General features: G+C 43.6%; 1 protein-coding gene across 5 annotated transcripts in view; it reads left to right on the plus strand.

Annotated features, from left to right (window-relative positions):
* The window catches only part of MYO19 (myosin XIX), a 554640-nt gene that overhangs the window by 493946 nt on the left and 43139 nt on the right, over nt 1–17555 (plus strand). Inside the window, exon 20 of one of the 5 annotated variants that reach the window (XM_077295456.1) lies at nt 1335–1372. The exons of the other annotated variants lie outside the window; for them this stretch is intronic. Coding sequence (XP_077151571.1) covers nt 1335–1366 — 32 coding nt within the window. The 3' untranslated portion in view covers nt 1367–1372. The remainder of the gene's footprint in view (nt 1–1334; nt 1373–17555) is intronic. 5 annotated transcript variants of the gene reach the window in all.

The following is a 17555-nucleotide window of genomic DNA, read 5'->3' on the forward strand; positions in this document are numbered from 1 at the left end:
ATGTGAACTGCCTCCCGCCATCATAGACACTCCTTTTGATGATGCTCCAGAGGTTCTCAATGGGGTTCAGGTCAGGGGAAGATGGTGGCCACACCATAAGTTTGTCCTCTTTTATGCCCATAGCAGCCAGAGATGCAGATGTGTTTTTTGCAGCATGAGATGGTGCATTATTATGCATGAAAATGATCTTGCTGCGGAAAGCACGGTTCTTCCTCTTGAACCATGGCTGGAAGTGTTTTTAGAAACTCCACATAGATTATGGAGTTCATCTTTACCCCTTCAGGGATCATAAAGGGGCCGACAATCTCTCTCCCCATGATTCCAGCCCAAAACATTACTCCACCTCCTCCTTGTTGGCGCCTTAGCCGTGTTTTCATGGGGTGTCCGTCAACCAGCCATCCTCCACTCCATCCATCTGGACCATTGAGCGTTGCACGGCACTCATCTGTGAACAAAACAGTTTGGAAGTCAGGCTTCATGTATCGTTTGGCCCACTGGAGCCGTTTCTGCTTTGTGCAGTGGATAGAGGTGGTCGACAGGATGGCTTACACACAGCTGCAAACCTCTGAAAAACCCTGCATCTTGTTGTTCTGGGGACGTTGGAGGCACCAGCAGCTTTAAAAACTTGTCTGCTGCTATGACCAGGCATTTTTGCAGCTGCTCTTTTAACCTTACGCAATTGCCTGTTGGAAAGGGTCCTCAATTTTTCCCTATCAGCATGCACTCGTGTGTGCTGGGAATCAGCTACATACTTCTTGAATGTGCGTTGATCATGATGAAGTGTCTTGGCAATGTTGATTGTAGTCATGCCTTGACCTAAATACTCCACAATTTGTTGCTTCTCAGCAGCCAACACATCCTTTTTCTATCCCATTTTGGCCAAAAATGTAGGCTGCTTAATAATGTGGAACAGCCTTCTTAAGTAGTCTTCCCTTTATTTGGACACACCTGCCAAACTAATATGGCACAGGTATCTGCAATTGCTTTCAGTGATATAAAGAGCCCTGACACACATCGCCATCAATGAGTTTAAATGACAAACAAAAAAATTCTAACCTTATCACTCCTAAACTCTTTGTGCATAATAATTTGGAACACAGTGTATAGGGGGATTGGGGGTATAGTTGTCAGCCAACACGTATACTATATTCACAGCTTTATGTATCACATTTATGATGTATCAAATTTAGGATTTACTAGAAAGTGACAATTAAACTTACACTATACTGTGTAGCTTTTCTCTTACCAGCTGTCTTTCTCATATCTTCACTTTTCTCTCACATTTCTTTTTGTCTCCTTTTCTCCTTCTATGTATATCACTTTACTGTTTGCAGCTGCGGATCTAGAGTTTATAAAAGTGTATTAAACCGAGGTAATTGTCTACCTTATATGTAGTGTAAACTTGTGATGGTGTTGTGAGTTTATAGTTTGTCATGGCAAGATTGGTTGGAATAAACTTGGGGACATTCAGTCAGATGATGTAAGTAAGGGGGTACACAGTTGCACCCTAGTATCCTGCGAGGGGAAAGGCACATATTTTTCAGTTCAAATAATAGTTTTTTGGTTAACTGAATAAATGTTATATTTTAACTACGTCATGACCCACCTATAGACTATAAACATCCAGGAAGCCCGCGTTCTATTCAGCACTGACTTTCTAAAACATCACTGCATATAGAGCTGCTGCAGGACATTGTACAGCTGCGGAGGCAGGGAGCCGGCTGTCAGACACATCTAGGCACCCTGCAGAGAAGGCAAATGTGATGTATTATCATGTCTACCTTCTCAATCCCTGCACACATAGTGCTGAACACTGTTGTGTATACGGATAGGAAGCCTGTTACCTCCTCTGGACTCAAATGGGTGGCACAGTGTGCAAAATAAATGTTTATGTTTTAGTGGTCCATTGTGGGCATTAAAAAAAATAAATAAAAAGTGTGAGAAATATATGTATTTTTTCTGTATATCCCCCCCCCCCCCCAACCCGATGTCAGCAAAAAAAATATATAAAAATGACATAAAATATTAAGCCCCATGCACTGTAAAAACAAGGGGCATCACTTATTCTAATACCCAAATAAGAACTTTTTTTAGAGCCGTTGAAAGCATCTGTACAGTAAAATCCGAAAATCTGAAAGTGGCCCGGTCATGAACTCATGAATAGTGATGAGCAAATATACTCGTTACTCGAGATTTCCCGAGCACGCTCGGGGGTCCTCAGAGTATTTTTTAGTGCTCGGAGCAGTTAGCCAGCATAAGTACATGTGGGGATTCCCTAGCAACCAGGCAACCCCCACATGTACTTATGCTGACTAACAGATGTAAATCATTCCGCTGCGGCAAGAAAAACTAAATCTCCGAGCACTAAAAAAATACTCTGAGGACCCCCGAGCGTGCTCGGGAAATCTCGAGTAACGAGTATATTTGCTGATCACTACTCATGAACTGATTAACCCCTTTCTGACCTCGGACGGGATAGTACGTCCGAGGTCAGATACCCCGCTTTGATGCAGGGCTCCGGCGGTGAGCCCGGCGCATCCAGCCGGAAATGAGCGCATCGCCGATCCCCGTCACATGATCACATGCGATGCTTCTGCATAGTAACCATAGAGGTCCTTGAGACCTCTATGGTTACTGATCCCGGCTAGCTGTGAGCGCCACCCTGTGGACGGCGCTCATAGCACACCTGCAATTCAGCTACATAGCAGAGACGATCAAGTTGTGCCAGCTTCTAGCCTCCTATGGAGGCTATTGAAGCATGGCAAAAGTAAAAAAAAAAAAAAAAAGTTAAAAAAATGTGAAAAAAAATAAAAAAATATAAAAGTTTAAATCACCCCCCTTTCGCCCCATTCAAAATAAATCAATAAAAAAAAATCAAACCTACACATATTTGGTATCGCCGCGTTCAGAATCGCCCGATCTATCAATAAAAAAAAGGATTAACGTGATCGCTAAAGGGCGTAGAGAGAAAAAAATTCGAAACGCCAGGATTACATTTTTTTTTGTCGCCGCGACATTGCATTAAAATGCAATAACGGGCGATCAAAAGAACGTATCTGCACCAAAATGGCATCACTAAAAATACCAGCTCGGCACGCAAAAATTAAGCCCTCACCCGACCCCAGATCATGAAAAATGGAGACGCTACGGGTATCGGAAAATGGCACAATTTTTTTTTTTTAGCAAAGTTTGGAATTTTTTTTCACCACTTAGACACCAAACATGACTAGGTTATTTTTTATCTATATGAACTCGTAATGACCTGGAAAATCATAATAGCAGGTCAGTTTTAGCATTTAGTGAACCTAGCAAAAAAAGCCAAACAAAAAACAAGTGTGGGATTGCACTTTTTTTTGCAATTTCACCGCTCTTGGAATTTTTTTCCCGTTTTCTAGTACACGACATGCTAAAACCAATGATGTCGTTCAAAAGTACAACTTGTTTCGCCAAAAATAAGCCCTCACATGGCCATATTGACGGAAAAATAAAAAGTTATGGCTCTGGGAAGGAGGGGAGTGAAAAACGAACACGAAAAAACGGAAAATCCCAAGGTCATGAAGGGGTTAAAGAAGACTTGGCACTTACGATAAACACTGGCTTTTTGTTTCTTTTTCTATACTTACATTGATTGCCGTGCACCTAATTCTTTTGCTCCTTGATTTCAATTGTGGACTCGCCATCCCCACCATTTTGTGAGGTTTACGTCTATCCTTGGTTTTTCTTTTTGTTGCTGCACTATGGCAGACTCCGTCAGGAGTCGCATCCAAAAAGCCGCTCAAGTTTTTTCTGATGCACTGGATGATAAGGATGATTCCTCCGATGTTTTGGACATTCTGACACGGTTGCAAAAATCTATGATCCAAGAAATTAAGATTTGGTGGGATCTGACAACTTTGCAGAACTCGCTCTCAAAAGATATGATCCCAAGGAGATTAAGAATCAAGAAGAAATAAAACCACCAATTTTTGTGAGGCTTTCTTAAATGAGTGGAATTCAATTTTGAGCACATGTTCATTGAATTTAATGTGCTTAATCATCAAATATGAAGAACTCAAATTATCTGACATACAAAAAGACATTGATAAAACCAAATCAGAATTGAGTTTGCGCAATATTTCATTGGATGAGAACATATTTTTCAAGAAAACCCAAGACGATTTGATTAAATTGGAGGATGAGATTATGCTCAGAAAAAAGCGCAAATTTCTGCGCGATTTGGAGGATTATGCATCTAACAAAGTGTACACCTGGAATAAATGGGACTCTTTTTCTAGAACTCCTAGATCCATTTTGACAAGGTTTCTGCTTCAAAATAACATGTGTTTTTATTTATAAGTGAAGAGGCGACAAGTACAAGTATACTTGTCGCCTCTTCACTTATAAATAAAAACACATGTTATTTTGAAGCAGAAACCTTGTTGCAAAGTGTGCAGTGATTATAGACTTTTACGTATTGATGGGATTACTTCCCGTTCACTAGCACCTTACTTCCCTCAGTCGTGTGCTAGCCATCTCTATACTTGTTACTAGATCCATTTTGAGACACACAAGTAACAGAAAGAGACATCATAAACAATATGTCAGTTTTAGTTCTCATGAAGGGGACTCTGGTGACAATGGTCTCAGCATGTCGGCGTTTCTTTGAATGAGCCTTCAGGGTGTAGTTCTATTAAGCATGCGAATAGATAAAAAAACGCAAAAGGCGTGGTGGCCGGAAACACAGAAGGCAATTCTGGCATGCAAACACGCCAAAAGAAGTTCACGCCGAAATGAGTCCTGAAAATGTATTGAATTTGTCATCCCGGGTTTTTTCTGCTGACCAATTAAAAATATTATCTTATGGATTGAATTTTGTTCCAGATCACAATTTTAATCTGTTTTCGACTATATTGGACATTAACAAATTTGTCCGTAACATTACAGTGAAAAAACATTTTTGGGCTGATGAAGTCGATATCCGCAATAATCATTGTGTGACCAAAGACAACGAGTTTCATTCTTTGGATTTTCGTGAACAGATTACGTTATTGACACTACAGGAGTTACAGGGGCATAGTGACACATCTCAAGATGTTATTAATCAATCGGATCAATTAAAAATCCAAAATCCTTTTTTTTTTTTTTATCCTATTCAATCTAGCGCTGATTGCATGAATAGGTTCCAGGAGGTTCTTGAACGTGAACTTAAAAATCTCAAATACACAGAGCCAGTTTCAAATGTGACTAACAACCTAACAAAAAAACAAAGATGTACCATTAAACAAATACAGGACATGAAGGACATTACCATAAAGATGAGTGATAAGGGAGGAGTAGTTATTTTGGATTCTTTGCAATATAGGAATGAAATCCTGAATTTATTGTCGGATGAAACCACATATAGAAAGCTTAAAGCGGATCCCACTATTATTTTTAAAAATAAAATGGATAAAGTCATGCAGGACTGTCTTTGGGTGTTATATCTAACAAGCAAGCAGATTTTTTGAAAGTTCCTCACCCTGTCACACCAATTTTGCATGGATTGCCCAAAATTCATAAGAAAAGTACATTTCCTCCCAAGTGTCCCATAGTATCCAGCATAGGTTCCACAAATGAACTCATGGGTCAGTGGCTTGATTCATTGTTGCAACCGCTGGTTCTCAGAGTGCCAGGACATATCAAAGACACTATAAGGATGTTCTGGATGTTTTGTCACACAAGGAATGGTTGCCGGACTATACGTGGTTAAGCTGTGATGTTATTTCTTTACCTCACAATATAGCTCTTGAGGCATTACAATTTCATTTATGCAAATATAGTTGTTAATCACAGGATTTAATTGGATATATTTTACAAGTCACATCTTTTTTGCTTACTCATAATTTTTTTTCTTTTGATCAAGATTATTTTTTACAGCATACGGGTGTGGCAATGGGGGCCAAATTTTACCCTTCCCTGGCAAATTTAGTTATGGCGTTTTGGGAATTTCATTTTTTGTTTGCGGTTTCTAACAAGTTTTCATCTTTCATTTTATGGTATTATTATTATTATTATTTATTGTTATAGCGCCATTTATTCCATGGCGCTTTACAAGTGAGGAGGGGTATACATAATAAAAACAAGTACAATAATCTTGAACAATACAAGTCATAACTGGTACAGGAGGAGAGCGGACCCTGCCCGCGAAGGCTCACAATCTACAAGGGATGGGTGAGAATACAGTAGGTGAGGATAGAGCTGATCGTGCAGCGGTTGGTTGATCGGTGGTTACTGCAGGTTGTAGGCTTGTCGGAAGAGGTAGGTCTTCAGATTCTTTTTGAAGGTTTCGATGGTGGGCGAGAGTCTGATGTGTTGTGGTAGAGGGTATGGCAGATACATCGACGATACGCTCATCATTTGGAAGGGCGATGTGTCTGCCATACATGATTTCATTTTTTATATCAACAGTAATGAATACAATATGAGATTCACTTTTGTTCACGAGACATCCAGGATTTTAGAGCTCACGGGTATTGTTAATCAATTGATCTCAACACAAACCTATTCTAAACCATTAGCAGGTAACACCATCCTGCATGCAAACAGTAGTCATCCGAAACACACTGTTAGATTGATTCCTGTTGGAGAGTTTGCAAGGTTAAAACGAAATTGTAACAACAATAATGCTCTCAAACAGGATTTGGCTAAATTTAACAAACGCGGGTATCCTAACTGGATGTTAAATAGAGCCCTCAACATAGTTTCCCACAAAAATCAAGATGATCTTATTGCATCACGGGTAACTAATGACACAAATAAGAACAGTAACAAAAAAAGTAATTCAGACACCAACCAACGGGCGGATAGACCTTTTGTATGCCTCCAGTACAGCCCTCAATTTAATTATATTAAAGCCATTATTAATAAATCTATTCCAATTTTATATGAGGATCCAATCCTTGCTAAGATTTTGCAGGGGGGCTGCAACATTGTAGCCAATAGAGCACCTACTTTGGGGAATATTTTGTCACCCAGTGTATTTGTTTCAGGTAGACCGTAATCAACTTGGTTAAGTTGCAAAGGTAGTTATAAATGTAACGTCTTGAATTGTTCCACATGTAGACAAATGATTGTTACTAAATCTTTTATTGATTATAACAACACAAATACCTTTAATATACAAGGGTTTATTAATTGTAACACGTTGTGTTGTGTATAAAATTGATTGTATTTTATGCAACAAGGCTTATGTAGGGTGCACCATCCGCAAACTAAAAAAACGTATCTCGGAGCATTTGTATGACATTTCCAATGTAAGGAATACCAATCGTAACGTTTCCTCCGCAGCCAAACATTTTATTGATAACCATTCACGTGATATTTCATCTTTTCGGGTTACTGGCATAGAGAGGGTGATTAACCCATATCGCGGTGGTGACATGCATAGACTTTTACTTACCCGTGAAGCTTATTGGGTTTTTGTGTTGGGCACCAGGTTTCCTGACGGTCTTAATTGTAAGAACAAAATAATGTTTTATTATTAGTACTTGTTATATTGCAGCATGTATTTATTTTCACATTGTTTTTACATATTTCTTCTTTTTGGTGTGTAGCATATTGTGTTCTATTTGTTAAGTATGTTCGATCCGTTTTATTTTAGTTTGCACATTTTAGGACCTTTCGATCATGAGATTCGTTTAAGACTTTTGATTGGCATTTGGGTCATTTATACCGGTGTTCAAACCTGATAGACTAGCTTGGATAAAGACTGTTGCTGTAGTCGAAACGCGTCGCTTTCCTCACGGGGCTCATGGTGAGGTCCTAGGAGCGTGCATTATTTTAACCATTTTGGATTAAAGATTTATATTTTATTCAGAAGAAGCTGGAACATTCGCTTTATTTCAATGTACCTGATAAAAATACCACTGTTTCCACAATCTGTTATCTAGTATTTTAGAAAATTGGGAGAGCTTCTCATGAAGACTCCCAGAATGAAGAGTTAAAAATTTCAACCAGGTAAACAATGACATATTGACAGGTCCTCTATAAGTACACTCTTTTTTCTATATTTTCAATTCCATCTCCTTTTTTCATATTTTTAACACTTTTGGGTAGTGTGATGCAGTGGCATGTACAAGTTTGGGCACTTATCATTAGGAAAAGCTAAGTGATGCAAATTTCCCAGCTTTACAAAAATCTAGCCTCCTCTAATCTTGTGCCAAAAAACTGCAGCCATGGGTTCTTCTATGCAGCGGCATAGCATTCTGAAAATTAAAATGGTGCAGGTCAGCAGGAAAAAGCAATAAGAAGATAGCAAAGCATTTTTAAGTTGCCCTTTCCTCAGTTTGAAGTTTAATTAACCCCTTCATGACCCAGCCTATTTTGACCTTGATGACCTGGCCATATTTTGCAATTCTGACCAGTGTCCCTTTATGAGGTAATAACTCAGGAACGCTTCAACGGATCGTAGCAATTCTGAGATTGTTTTTTCGTGACATACTGGGCTTCATGCTAGGCCTCTTTCACACTTTCGTCTTTGAGCTCCCATCTAAATACGTCGGTTTTTGAGAAAACAGGATCCTGCAAATAGTGATACGTCGCTAATACAAGTCTATGAGAGATCCTGCATTTTCTCATAGACTTGTATTAGCGAGTTATCGCGACGTATGACCACACGTTTCGTCCGTCATGCACTGGATCCTGCGGAATTTGACGGCCCGTCTTTTGGAAAAAACGTTCAAAGAAACTTTTTTTGTCTGCAGTGGAAAAACGTGCCAGGACACCTCCTGCATCATATTTCGTTCCACAGAATGGGAATCTATGGACGCAGGATCCTGCGGTCACTGTGAAAAGCAGGAATCCAGTGACTGATCCTGTTTTTGCATTTGAGCATGCCTGGAAGCATTTTCCAACTCTGGGAAAAATCAATCTCTCTCTCTCTCTTCCTTCTACTCTATAAAAATTCAGGCTGCGCATCCGCCAAAATACTAGAAACGTTGCGTACGTTTTAACACTATTTTCTAAACGTCCGTCGCTACATCTCGACAACGCATTACGATGGGACACTACCGACATAAGTGTGAAAGAGGCCTTAGTGGTAAATTTAGGTCGATAATTTTTGCGTTTATTTGTGAAAGAAATGGAAATTTGGTGAAAATTTTGAAAACTTCACAATTTTCAAATTTGGAATTTTTATTCTGTTAAAGCGAACCTGTCACCCCCCCCCCCCCCTCAGGCGTTTGAAACTAAAAGAGCCACCTTGTGCAGCAGTAATGCTGCATTCTGACAAGGTGGCTCTTTTAGTTATTGGTGCTGTAACTGCAGAAATAATCCGTTTTGTAATTAGTCCCAAATACCTTTCTTCAGTCCTGGAGGCAGGTGTTTCCCCCCCCCTGCTGCAGATGCCACACAGCCGTCAATCAAATCTTGTGGGCGCCGGGCGCCGCCTCCTCGGCCCTGTTTTGAAATTAGCCGGCACCTGCGCTCTTTTCTCCTGCCTTGGGCAGGCGCAGTGAGCACTGCCCGTCCTCTGTCCTCATATGCACCCCAGCTGACTGCGCCTGTGCGGCCGCCCTTCCTGTGAATCCCAGCCCCGCAGTGAGAATAAATCAGAAGACACTGCGGGGCGGGGATTCACAGGCAGGGCGGCCGCACAGGCGCAGTCAGCTAGACTGCATATGAGGACAGAGGACGTGCAGCGCTCACTGCGCCTGCCCAAGGCAGGAGAAAAGAGTGCCGGATCATTTCAAAACAGTGCTGAGGAGGCAGCGCCCGGTGCCAAGAAGATTTGAGTGATGGCTGTGTGGCGTCTGCAGCAGGGGGGGAAACGCCTGCCTCCAGGACTGAAGAAAGGTATTTGGGACTAATTACAAAACGGATTATTTCTGCAGTTACAGCACCAATAACTAAAAGAGCCACCATGTCAGAATGTAGCATTACTGCTGCACAAGGTGGCTCTTTTAGTTTCAAACGCCTGGGGGGGTGTGACAGGTTCCCTTTAAACCAGAGAGTTATATGACGCAAAATAGTTAATAAATAACATTTCCCACATGTCTACTTTACTTCACATTTTAATTCAGTTTCAGGGGTCTATATGGCTGAAAATACCCAAAAGTGACACCATTCTAAAAACTACACCCCTCAAGGTGCCCAAAACCACATTCAAGAAGTTTATTAACCCTTCAGGTGTTTCACAGCAGCAGAAGCAACATGGAAGGAAAAAATGAACATTTAACTTTTTAGTCACAAAAATGATCTTTTAGCAACAATTTTTTTATTTTACCAAGAGTAAAAGGAGAAACTGGAGCCCGAAAGTTGTTGTCCAATTTGTCCTGAGTACGCCGATACCTCATATGTGGGAGGGAACCACTATTTGGGCGCACGACAGGGCTCAGAAGGGAAGGAGCGCCATTTGACTTTTTGAATGAAAAGTTGGCTCCAATCTTTAGTGGACACCATGTTGCGTTTGGAGAGCCCCTGTGTGCCTAAAGATTGGAGCTCCCCCACAAGTGACCCCATTTTGGAAACTAGACCCCCCAAGGAACTTATCTAGATGCATAGTGAGCACTTTAAACCCCAGGTGCTTCACAAATTGATCCGTAAAAATGAAAAAGTATTTTCTGTTTCATAAAAATTTTCTTTTAGTCTCAATTTTTTCATTTTCACATGGGCAACAGGATAAAATGGATCCTAAAATGTGTTGGGCAATGTCTCCTGAGTACACGGATACCTCATATGTGGGAGTAAACCACTTTTTGGGCGCACGTCAAGGTTCGGAAGGGAAGGAGCGCCATTTGATTTTTTGAATGGAAAATTAGCTCCAATCTTTAGCTGACACCATGTCGCGTTTGGAGGGCCCCTGTGTGCCTAAACATTGGAGCTCCCACACAAGTGACCCCATTTTGGAAACTAGACCCCCCCCCCCCCCAAGGAACATATCTAGATGTGTGGTGAGCACTTTGAACCCCCAAGTGCTTCACAGAACTTTATAACGCAGAGCCGTGAAAATAAAAAATAATTTTTCTTTCCTCAAAAATGATATTTTAGCCCTCAATTTTTTATTTTCACAAGGGTAACAGGAGAAATTCGACCCCAAAAGTTGTTGTCCAGTTTGCCCTGAGTACGCTGATACCCCATATGTGGGGGTAAACCACTATTTGGGCACACGTCAGGGCTCGGAAGGGAAGTAGCGACGTTTTGAAATGCAGACTTTGATGGAATGGTCTGCGGGCGTCACGTTGCGTTTGCAGAGCCCCTGATGTGCCTAAACAGTAGAAACCCCCCACAAGTGACCCCATTTTGGAAATTAGACCCCCCAAGGAACTTATCTAGATGTGTGGTGAACACTTTGAACCCCCAAGTGCTTCACAGAAGTTTATAACGCAGAGCCGTGAAAATAAAAATCATTTTTCTTTCCTCAAAAATGATTTTTTTAGCCAGCAATTTTTTATTTTCACAAGGATGACAGGAGAAATTGGACCCCAAAGGTTGTTGTCCAGTTTGTCTTGAGTATGCTGGTACCCCATATCTGGGGGTAAACCACTTTTTGGGCACACAACGGGGTTCGGAAGGGAGCACCATTTGACTTTTTGAACGCAAGATTGGCTGGAATCAATAGTAGCGCCGTGTCGTGTTTGGAGACCCCCTGATGTGCCTAAACAGTGGAAACCCCTCAATTCTAACTCCAACACTAACCCCAACACATCCCTAATCCCAACTCTAACCATGACCCTAATCACAACCCTAACCCTAACACACCCCTAACCCCAACACAACCCTAATTCCAACCATAACCCTAACCACAAGCCTAACCCCAACACACCCCTAACCCTAATCTTAACCCTAATTCCAACCCTAACCCTAATTCCAACCCTAACTCTAATTCCAACCCTAGGGCTATGTGCCCACGTTGCGGATTTGTGTGCGGATTCTTCTGCACAGTTTTTGAAAAATCCACAGGTAAAACGCACTGCGTTTTACCTGCGGATTTACCGCGGATTTCCAGGATTTTGTGCAGATTTCACCAGCGGATTCCTATACAGGTACAGGTGTAAAACGCTGCGGAATCCGAGCGGTATTTTCCACACCATGGGCACAGCGGATTTGGTTTTCCATAGGTTTACATGGTACTGTAAACATGATGGAAAACTGCTACGAATCCGCAGTGGCCAATCCGCTGCGGGTCCACAGCCACCGTGTGCACATAGCCTAATTTTAACCCTAACCCTAATTCTAACTGTAACCCTAATTGCAACCCTAACCCTAATTCTAACCCTTACCCTAATTCTAAGAATAAAAATAAATATATTTTCTTTATTTAATTATGTACCCTACCTATGGGGGCGATAAAGGGGGGGTTTATTTATTATTTTTTTTATTTTGATCACTGTGATATGATCTATCACAGTGATCAAAATGAATGAATGAATCTGCCGGCCGGCAGATTCAGCGGGCGCACTGCGCATGCGCCCGCCATTTTGGAAGATGGCGGCACCCACACTAGAAGCCGGACAGACACCGGGAGGGACCCCGGGACTCCGGAGGTACGGGGGGTGGGATCAGACAGCGGGGGGGTGCCAGACAGGACGGAGGGGAGAGGAGGGGAGATGATTGCAGCGGAGGACATAAGGGAGGGTAGGGAACACTGACGGCGGGTGCAGATCGCCACCGTCAGTCGGTGGTGGGGGCAGATCGGGGTCTCCAGCCGTGGCCGATGATATTGCAGCATCGGCCATGGCTGGATTGTAATCAGGGGCGTAACTACCGCGGTCGCAGCGGTCGCCATTGCGACCGGGCCCCGCAGGTCAGGGGCCCCGGGCCGGCAGGTCTGAGCAGGGCCAGGCTGGCCATCGGGCACTTCTGGCAAATGCCAGAAGAGCCGATGCCAGTAGTGGGCCGCTGCACTGTTCCTCCCCCGGAACCCCCCCCAGTGCCGCCGCCGCCGCCGCCGCATTTAACTATACCGGCGTCTATGACACCGGTATAGTTCAATGCAATGATGGGAGGAGAGAGCGTCACCTGACGCTTCCTCTCCCATCATTCCCCGCTCTGCCTCTGACAGTACACTGCGGGTGCGCGATGACGTCATATCATCGCGCACCTGCAGTGTCCTGGGCAGACTTCAGCCGCCAGGAGCAGCGCGGGCAAAAGGAAAGGTGAGGAGAGTTTTTTTTTTTTTTTTCTTTTTAACCGGACTGTGGGGCCATTATCGGGGGGGGGATGAGATGAGATGTGGGCTGTGCTCTATATATCCCTGTGCGGGCTCTGCTGTATATACCCCTGTGGGGACTCTGCTGTATATATCCCTGTGCGGGCTCTGCTGTATATATCCCTGTGCGGGCTCTGCTGTATATACCACTGTGCGGGCTCTGCTGTATATACCACTGTGCGGGCTCTGCTGTATATACCACTGTGCGGGCTGTGCTGTATATACCACTGTGCGGGCTGTGCTGTATATACCACTGTGCGGGCTGTGCTGTATATACCACTGTGCGGGCTGTGCTGTATATACCACTGTGCGGGCTCTGCTGGATATACCACTGTGCGGGCTGTGCTCTATATATCCCTGTGCGGGCTCTGCTGTATATACCACTGTGCGGGCTGTGCTCTATATACCACTGTGCAGGCTCTGCTGTATATATCCCTGTGCGGGCTCTGCTGTATATACCACTGTGCGGGCTGTGCTCTATATACCACTGTGCGGGCTGTGCTCTATATACCACTGCGGGCTGTGCTCTATATACCACTGTGCGGTCTGTGCTGTATATACCACTGTGCGGGCTCTGCTGTATATACCACTGTGCGGGCTGTGCTGTATATACCACTGTGCGGGCTGTGCTGTTTATACCACTGTGCGGGCTGTGCTGTTTATACCACTGTGCGGGCTCTGCTGTATATACCACTGTGCGGGCTGTGCTGTATATACCACTGTGCGGGCTGTGCTGTATATACCACTGTGCGGGCTGTGCTGTATATACCACTGTGCGGGCTGTGCTGTATATACCACTGTGCGGGCTCTGCTGTATATACCACTGTGCGGGCTGTGCTGGATATACCACTGTGAGGGCTGTGCTGTATATACCCCCTGTGCTGGCTGTGCTGTATATACCCCTGTGCGGGCTGTGCTGTATATACCCCTGTGCGGGCTGTGCTGTATATACCCCTGTGCGGGCTGTGCTGTATATACCACTGTGCGGGCTGTGCTGGATATACCACTGTGCGGTCTGTGCTGGATATACCACTGTGCGGTCTGTGCTGGATATACCACTGTGAGGGCTGTGCTGGATATACCACTGTGCGGTCTGTGCTGGATATACCACTGTGAGGGCTGTGCTCTATATACCCCCTGTGCTGGCTGTGCTGTATATACCCCTGTGCGGGCTGTGCTGTATATACCCCTGTGCGGGCTGTGCTGTATATACCCCTGTGCGGGCTGTGCTGGATATACCACTGTGAGGGCTGTGCTGGATATACCACTGTGAGGTCTGTGCTGGATATACCACTGTGCGGTCTGTGCTGGATATACCACTGTGCGGGCTGTGCTCTATATACCACTGTGCGGTCTGTGCTGGATATACCACTGTGCGGGCTGTGCTGGATATACCACTGTGCGGGCTGTGCTGGATATACCACTGTGCGGGCTGTGCTGGATATACCACTGTGTGGGCTGTGCTGGCACCCAACACCATGTTGCAGTGCAGGAGATTCCTGCAACAGTCCGAGGCGTATCTAGGGGAAGCGGGGCGGGGGAAGGTGGGGGGGTTGTGGGGGCGGGGGAAGGTGGGGGGGTAGGGGGGGGTAGGGGGGGGGGTAGGGGGTGGGGTAGGGGGGGGCCCCATTTGGAAGTTCGCACCGGGGCCCATAACTTTGTAGTTACGCCACTGATTGTAATATTTTACAAATTTTCATTGGTAAAATATTACGATTGTTCTGATTGACTGTTTCACTTTCAACAGCCTATCAGAGCGATCGTAGCCACGGGGGGGGCAAGCCACCCCCCTGGGCTCAAGTACTACTCCCCCTGTCCCTGACCTGAAATTTCAGTTAACCCTTTCACCCGATCTACAGGAACGCGATCCTGCCATGACGCCACATAGGCGTCACAGGTCAGAATGGCACCGACTTTCATGATGCCTACGTGGTGTCACAGGTCGGGAAGGGGTTAAAAAACAGCAGTTAACAGGAATAGTGGAGGTCAAGATAAGGTTGTGAGAACTACTATTGGAATTTCTAGAGATACAAATCAGAATCCCAGTTTGACTGCAAAAGACCTTCAGAAAGATTTAGCTGACTCTGGAGTTGTGGTACATTGTTCTACTGCTAAGAGACACCTGCACAAATATGGCCTACATGGAAGAGTTATCAGCAGAAAACCTCTCCTGTGTCACCACCATAAAATTCAGAGCATAAGTATGCAAAAGAACATCTAAACAAGCTTGATGCATTTTGGAAACAAGTCCTGGAAACAAACAATGATAAACTAGTTCTACCTGTATGCCTCATATTAGCGGTCTTGTTGTTGAGAAAACTTATTTAATTTCTTTATGCTAAGGATTTCTTCCAGGCTCCTGGGTGTGCGGTGCCTGGAAGAAATGCCTGTCTCCTGTCTTCATTATAATATCACCCCTCTCCCAAGCACATCAGTGTCTTGTGATGTTCAGTTGTGGTGTCTGAATCCCGTGCCTGCGCCTTCCACTCCCTCCACAATCCATACCCTTTCCTGCCTTCTATGGGCAGTGTATTCAGGGATCTTCTGTGCAGGCGAGTCACTGTGACTTCCGCTCCAGTGACACGACGATAAGGTGCTCTCCCCTCTTCCTCCCTGCATAGTCATTGCTAGGAACCATGTGTATATATACACACCCGGTTTCTAGCGAAGACTATACAGGGTGGGAGCCCCGGAGCCTGCGCCGAAGATCCCTGAATACACTGCCCATAAAAGGGAGATAAAGGTAATGAGTGTGGAGGGGTGCAGGGTGCAGACGCGGGATTCAGGTGCCACAGCTGCGCGTCACTGGGCAGTGTGACATGTGAGGGAGAAGAGTGATATTATAATGAAATCAGGAGGCAGGGATTTTTTCTAGGCACCGTACATACCGGAGCCTGGAAGAAACTTTTATCAACAATAAAAGCGCTACTATGAAACATTCAGATAGAAATGTTAGGACTAGCATATCACCTGTATGCCCATATTAATAGGTTATACACGTCCCGGGTGGGGGGACGGGACGGTTTCCCTTAAAATGTAAATTACAATATATATTTCTTGCCTAAAGTACAAAGGGAATGTGCCATTCTTAATTTTAGGCCTTTTAGAGCTCATTTCATCTTCAACTTGCTTAACTGTTCACAATATCCGTAATTTTGACATGGGGTGCCCAAACTATTACATGCCACAGTAGAATATCTCCTATTTTATATATTTATGTGTATAAGATTACTAAACAACTCGCATGCTTAAAATAATTGAAATAATTACTAATATTATGGTAATAGCCTCTTCATACAAAAAGAGCGCAGGGACTCGTGCCACTTCAAGGACATAGCAATCCTGAAAGTCAATTTCTAGTAGGGACTCTCTTCCTCTGTGAAGAGGCTATTTGCATGAATAATTTCTCAGGGAGCATTGCATGGCCCATAGGTCTGCACAAAGAGAAATGGTAACCCTTAGAATAACTGTCAAATCCTCTCTCCTAACCAACCAGTCCGTTTTCCTGCTTTGCACTGATGAGGGGAAAACCCCAGAAACACATGCTTGCAAATGGAGTTTCCAGTTTGGGTTCTTGGAGTTATAATAATAATCTTTATTTTTATATAGCGCTAACATATTACGCAGCGCTTTACAGGTTGCACACATCATCATCGCTGTCCCCGATGGGGCTCACAATCTAAATTCCCTATAAGTATGTCTTTGGAATGTGGGAGGAAACCGGAGTGCCCGGAGGAAACCCACGCAAACACGGAGAGAACATACAAACTCTTTGCAGATGTTGTCCAAGGTGGGATTAGAACCCAGGACTCCAGCGCTGCAAGGCTGCTGTTTATGTAGCAAGGCCCTCCTAAAGAGTCGATATTGACTTTTAAGATTGCAACTCCCAATGGATGACACTAGAGTTGATGTTCTCATTGTCTGGGAAAGAGCTATTTGCATAATAATGTTAATGCAAAATGTAATATGTAAAATTTTCCTTTTTGTACCCTAATGTTCTTGCTAGATTGTTTGGGGTATTTGTTTAGACTGCTCTGCATTATTACACTGTGACGAACCCTTGGTAAAGACAATAACAAGAAGCACTAAATAAAAAGTCCCACATCTCTGGAACTCTGGCAGAATAAAAGAAAAAAAACACAATACTCGGGAGGTGCAGTAGGAATTAAATAAAAGCAAAATATGGTCACTTTTGATGGTTTCTCTTTAAAACTTATCTTGCATTTATGATAGAAAATCATTGCAGGAGATCAAGCCTGAGTCAAGGAACTTTGATGGTTGCAAGAAATCTCTACTTTTTTCCAATACATTGTTGATAATCCTTCACTTGTTATCAATCTTTCATCTGTTAGTATATTATTGCTAGTGTTTTATGGTAGTTTTCACTCAT

Source organism: Ranitomeya variabilis, chromosome 3 (assembly GCF_051348905.1).
Source record: "Ranitomeya variabilis isolate aRanVar5 chromosome 3, aRanVar5.hap1, whole genome shotgun sequence".
NCBI lineage: Eukaryota > Metazoa > Chordata > Amphibia > Anura > Dendrobatidae > Ranitomeya > Ranitomeya variabilis.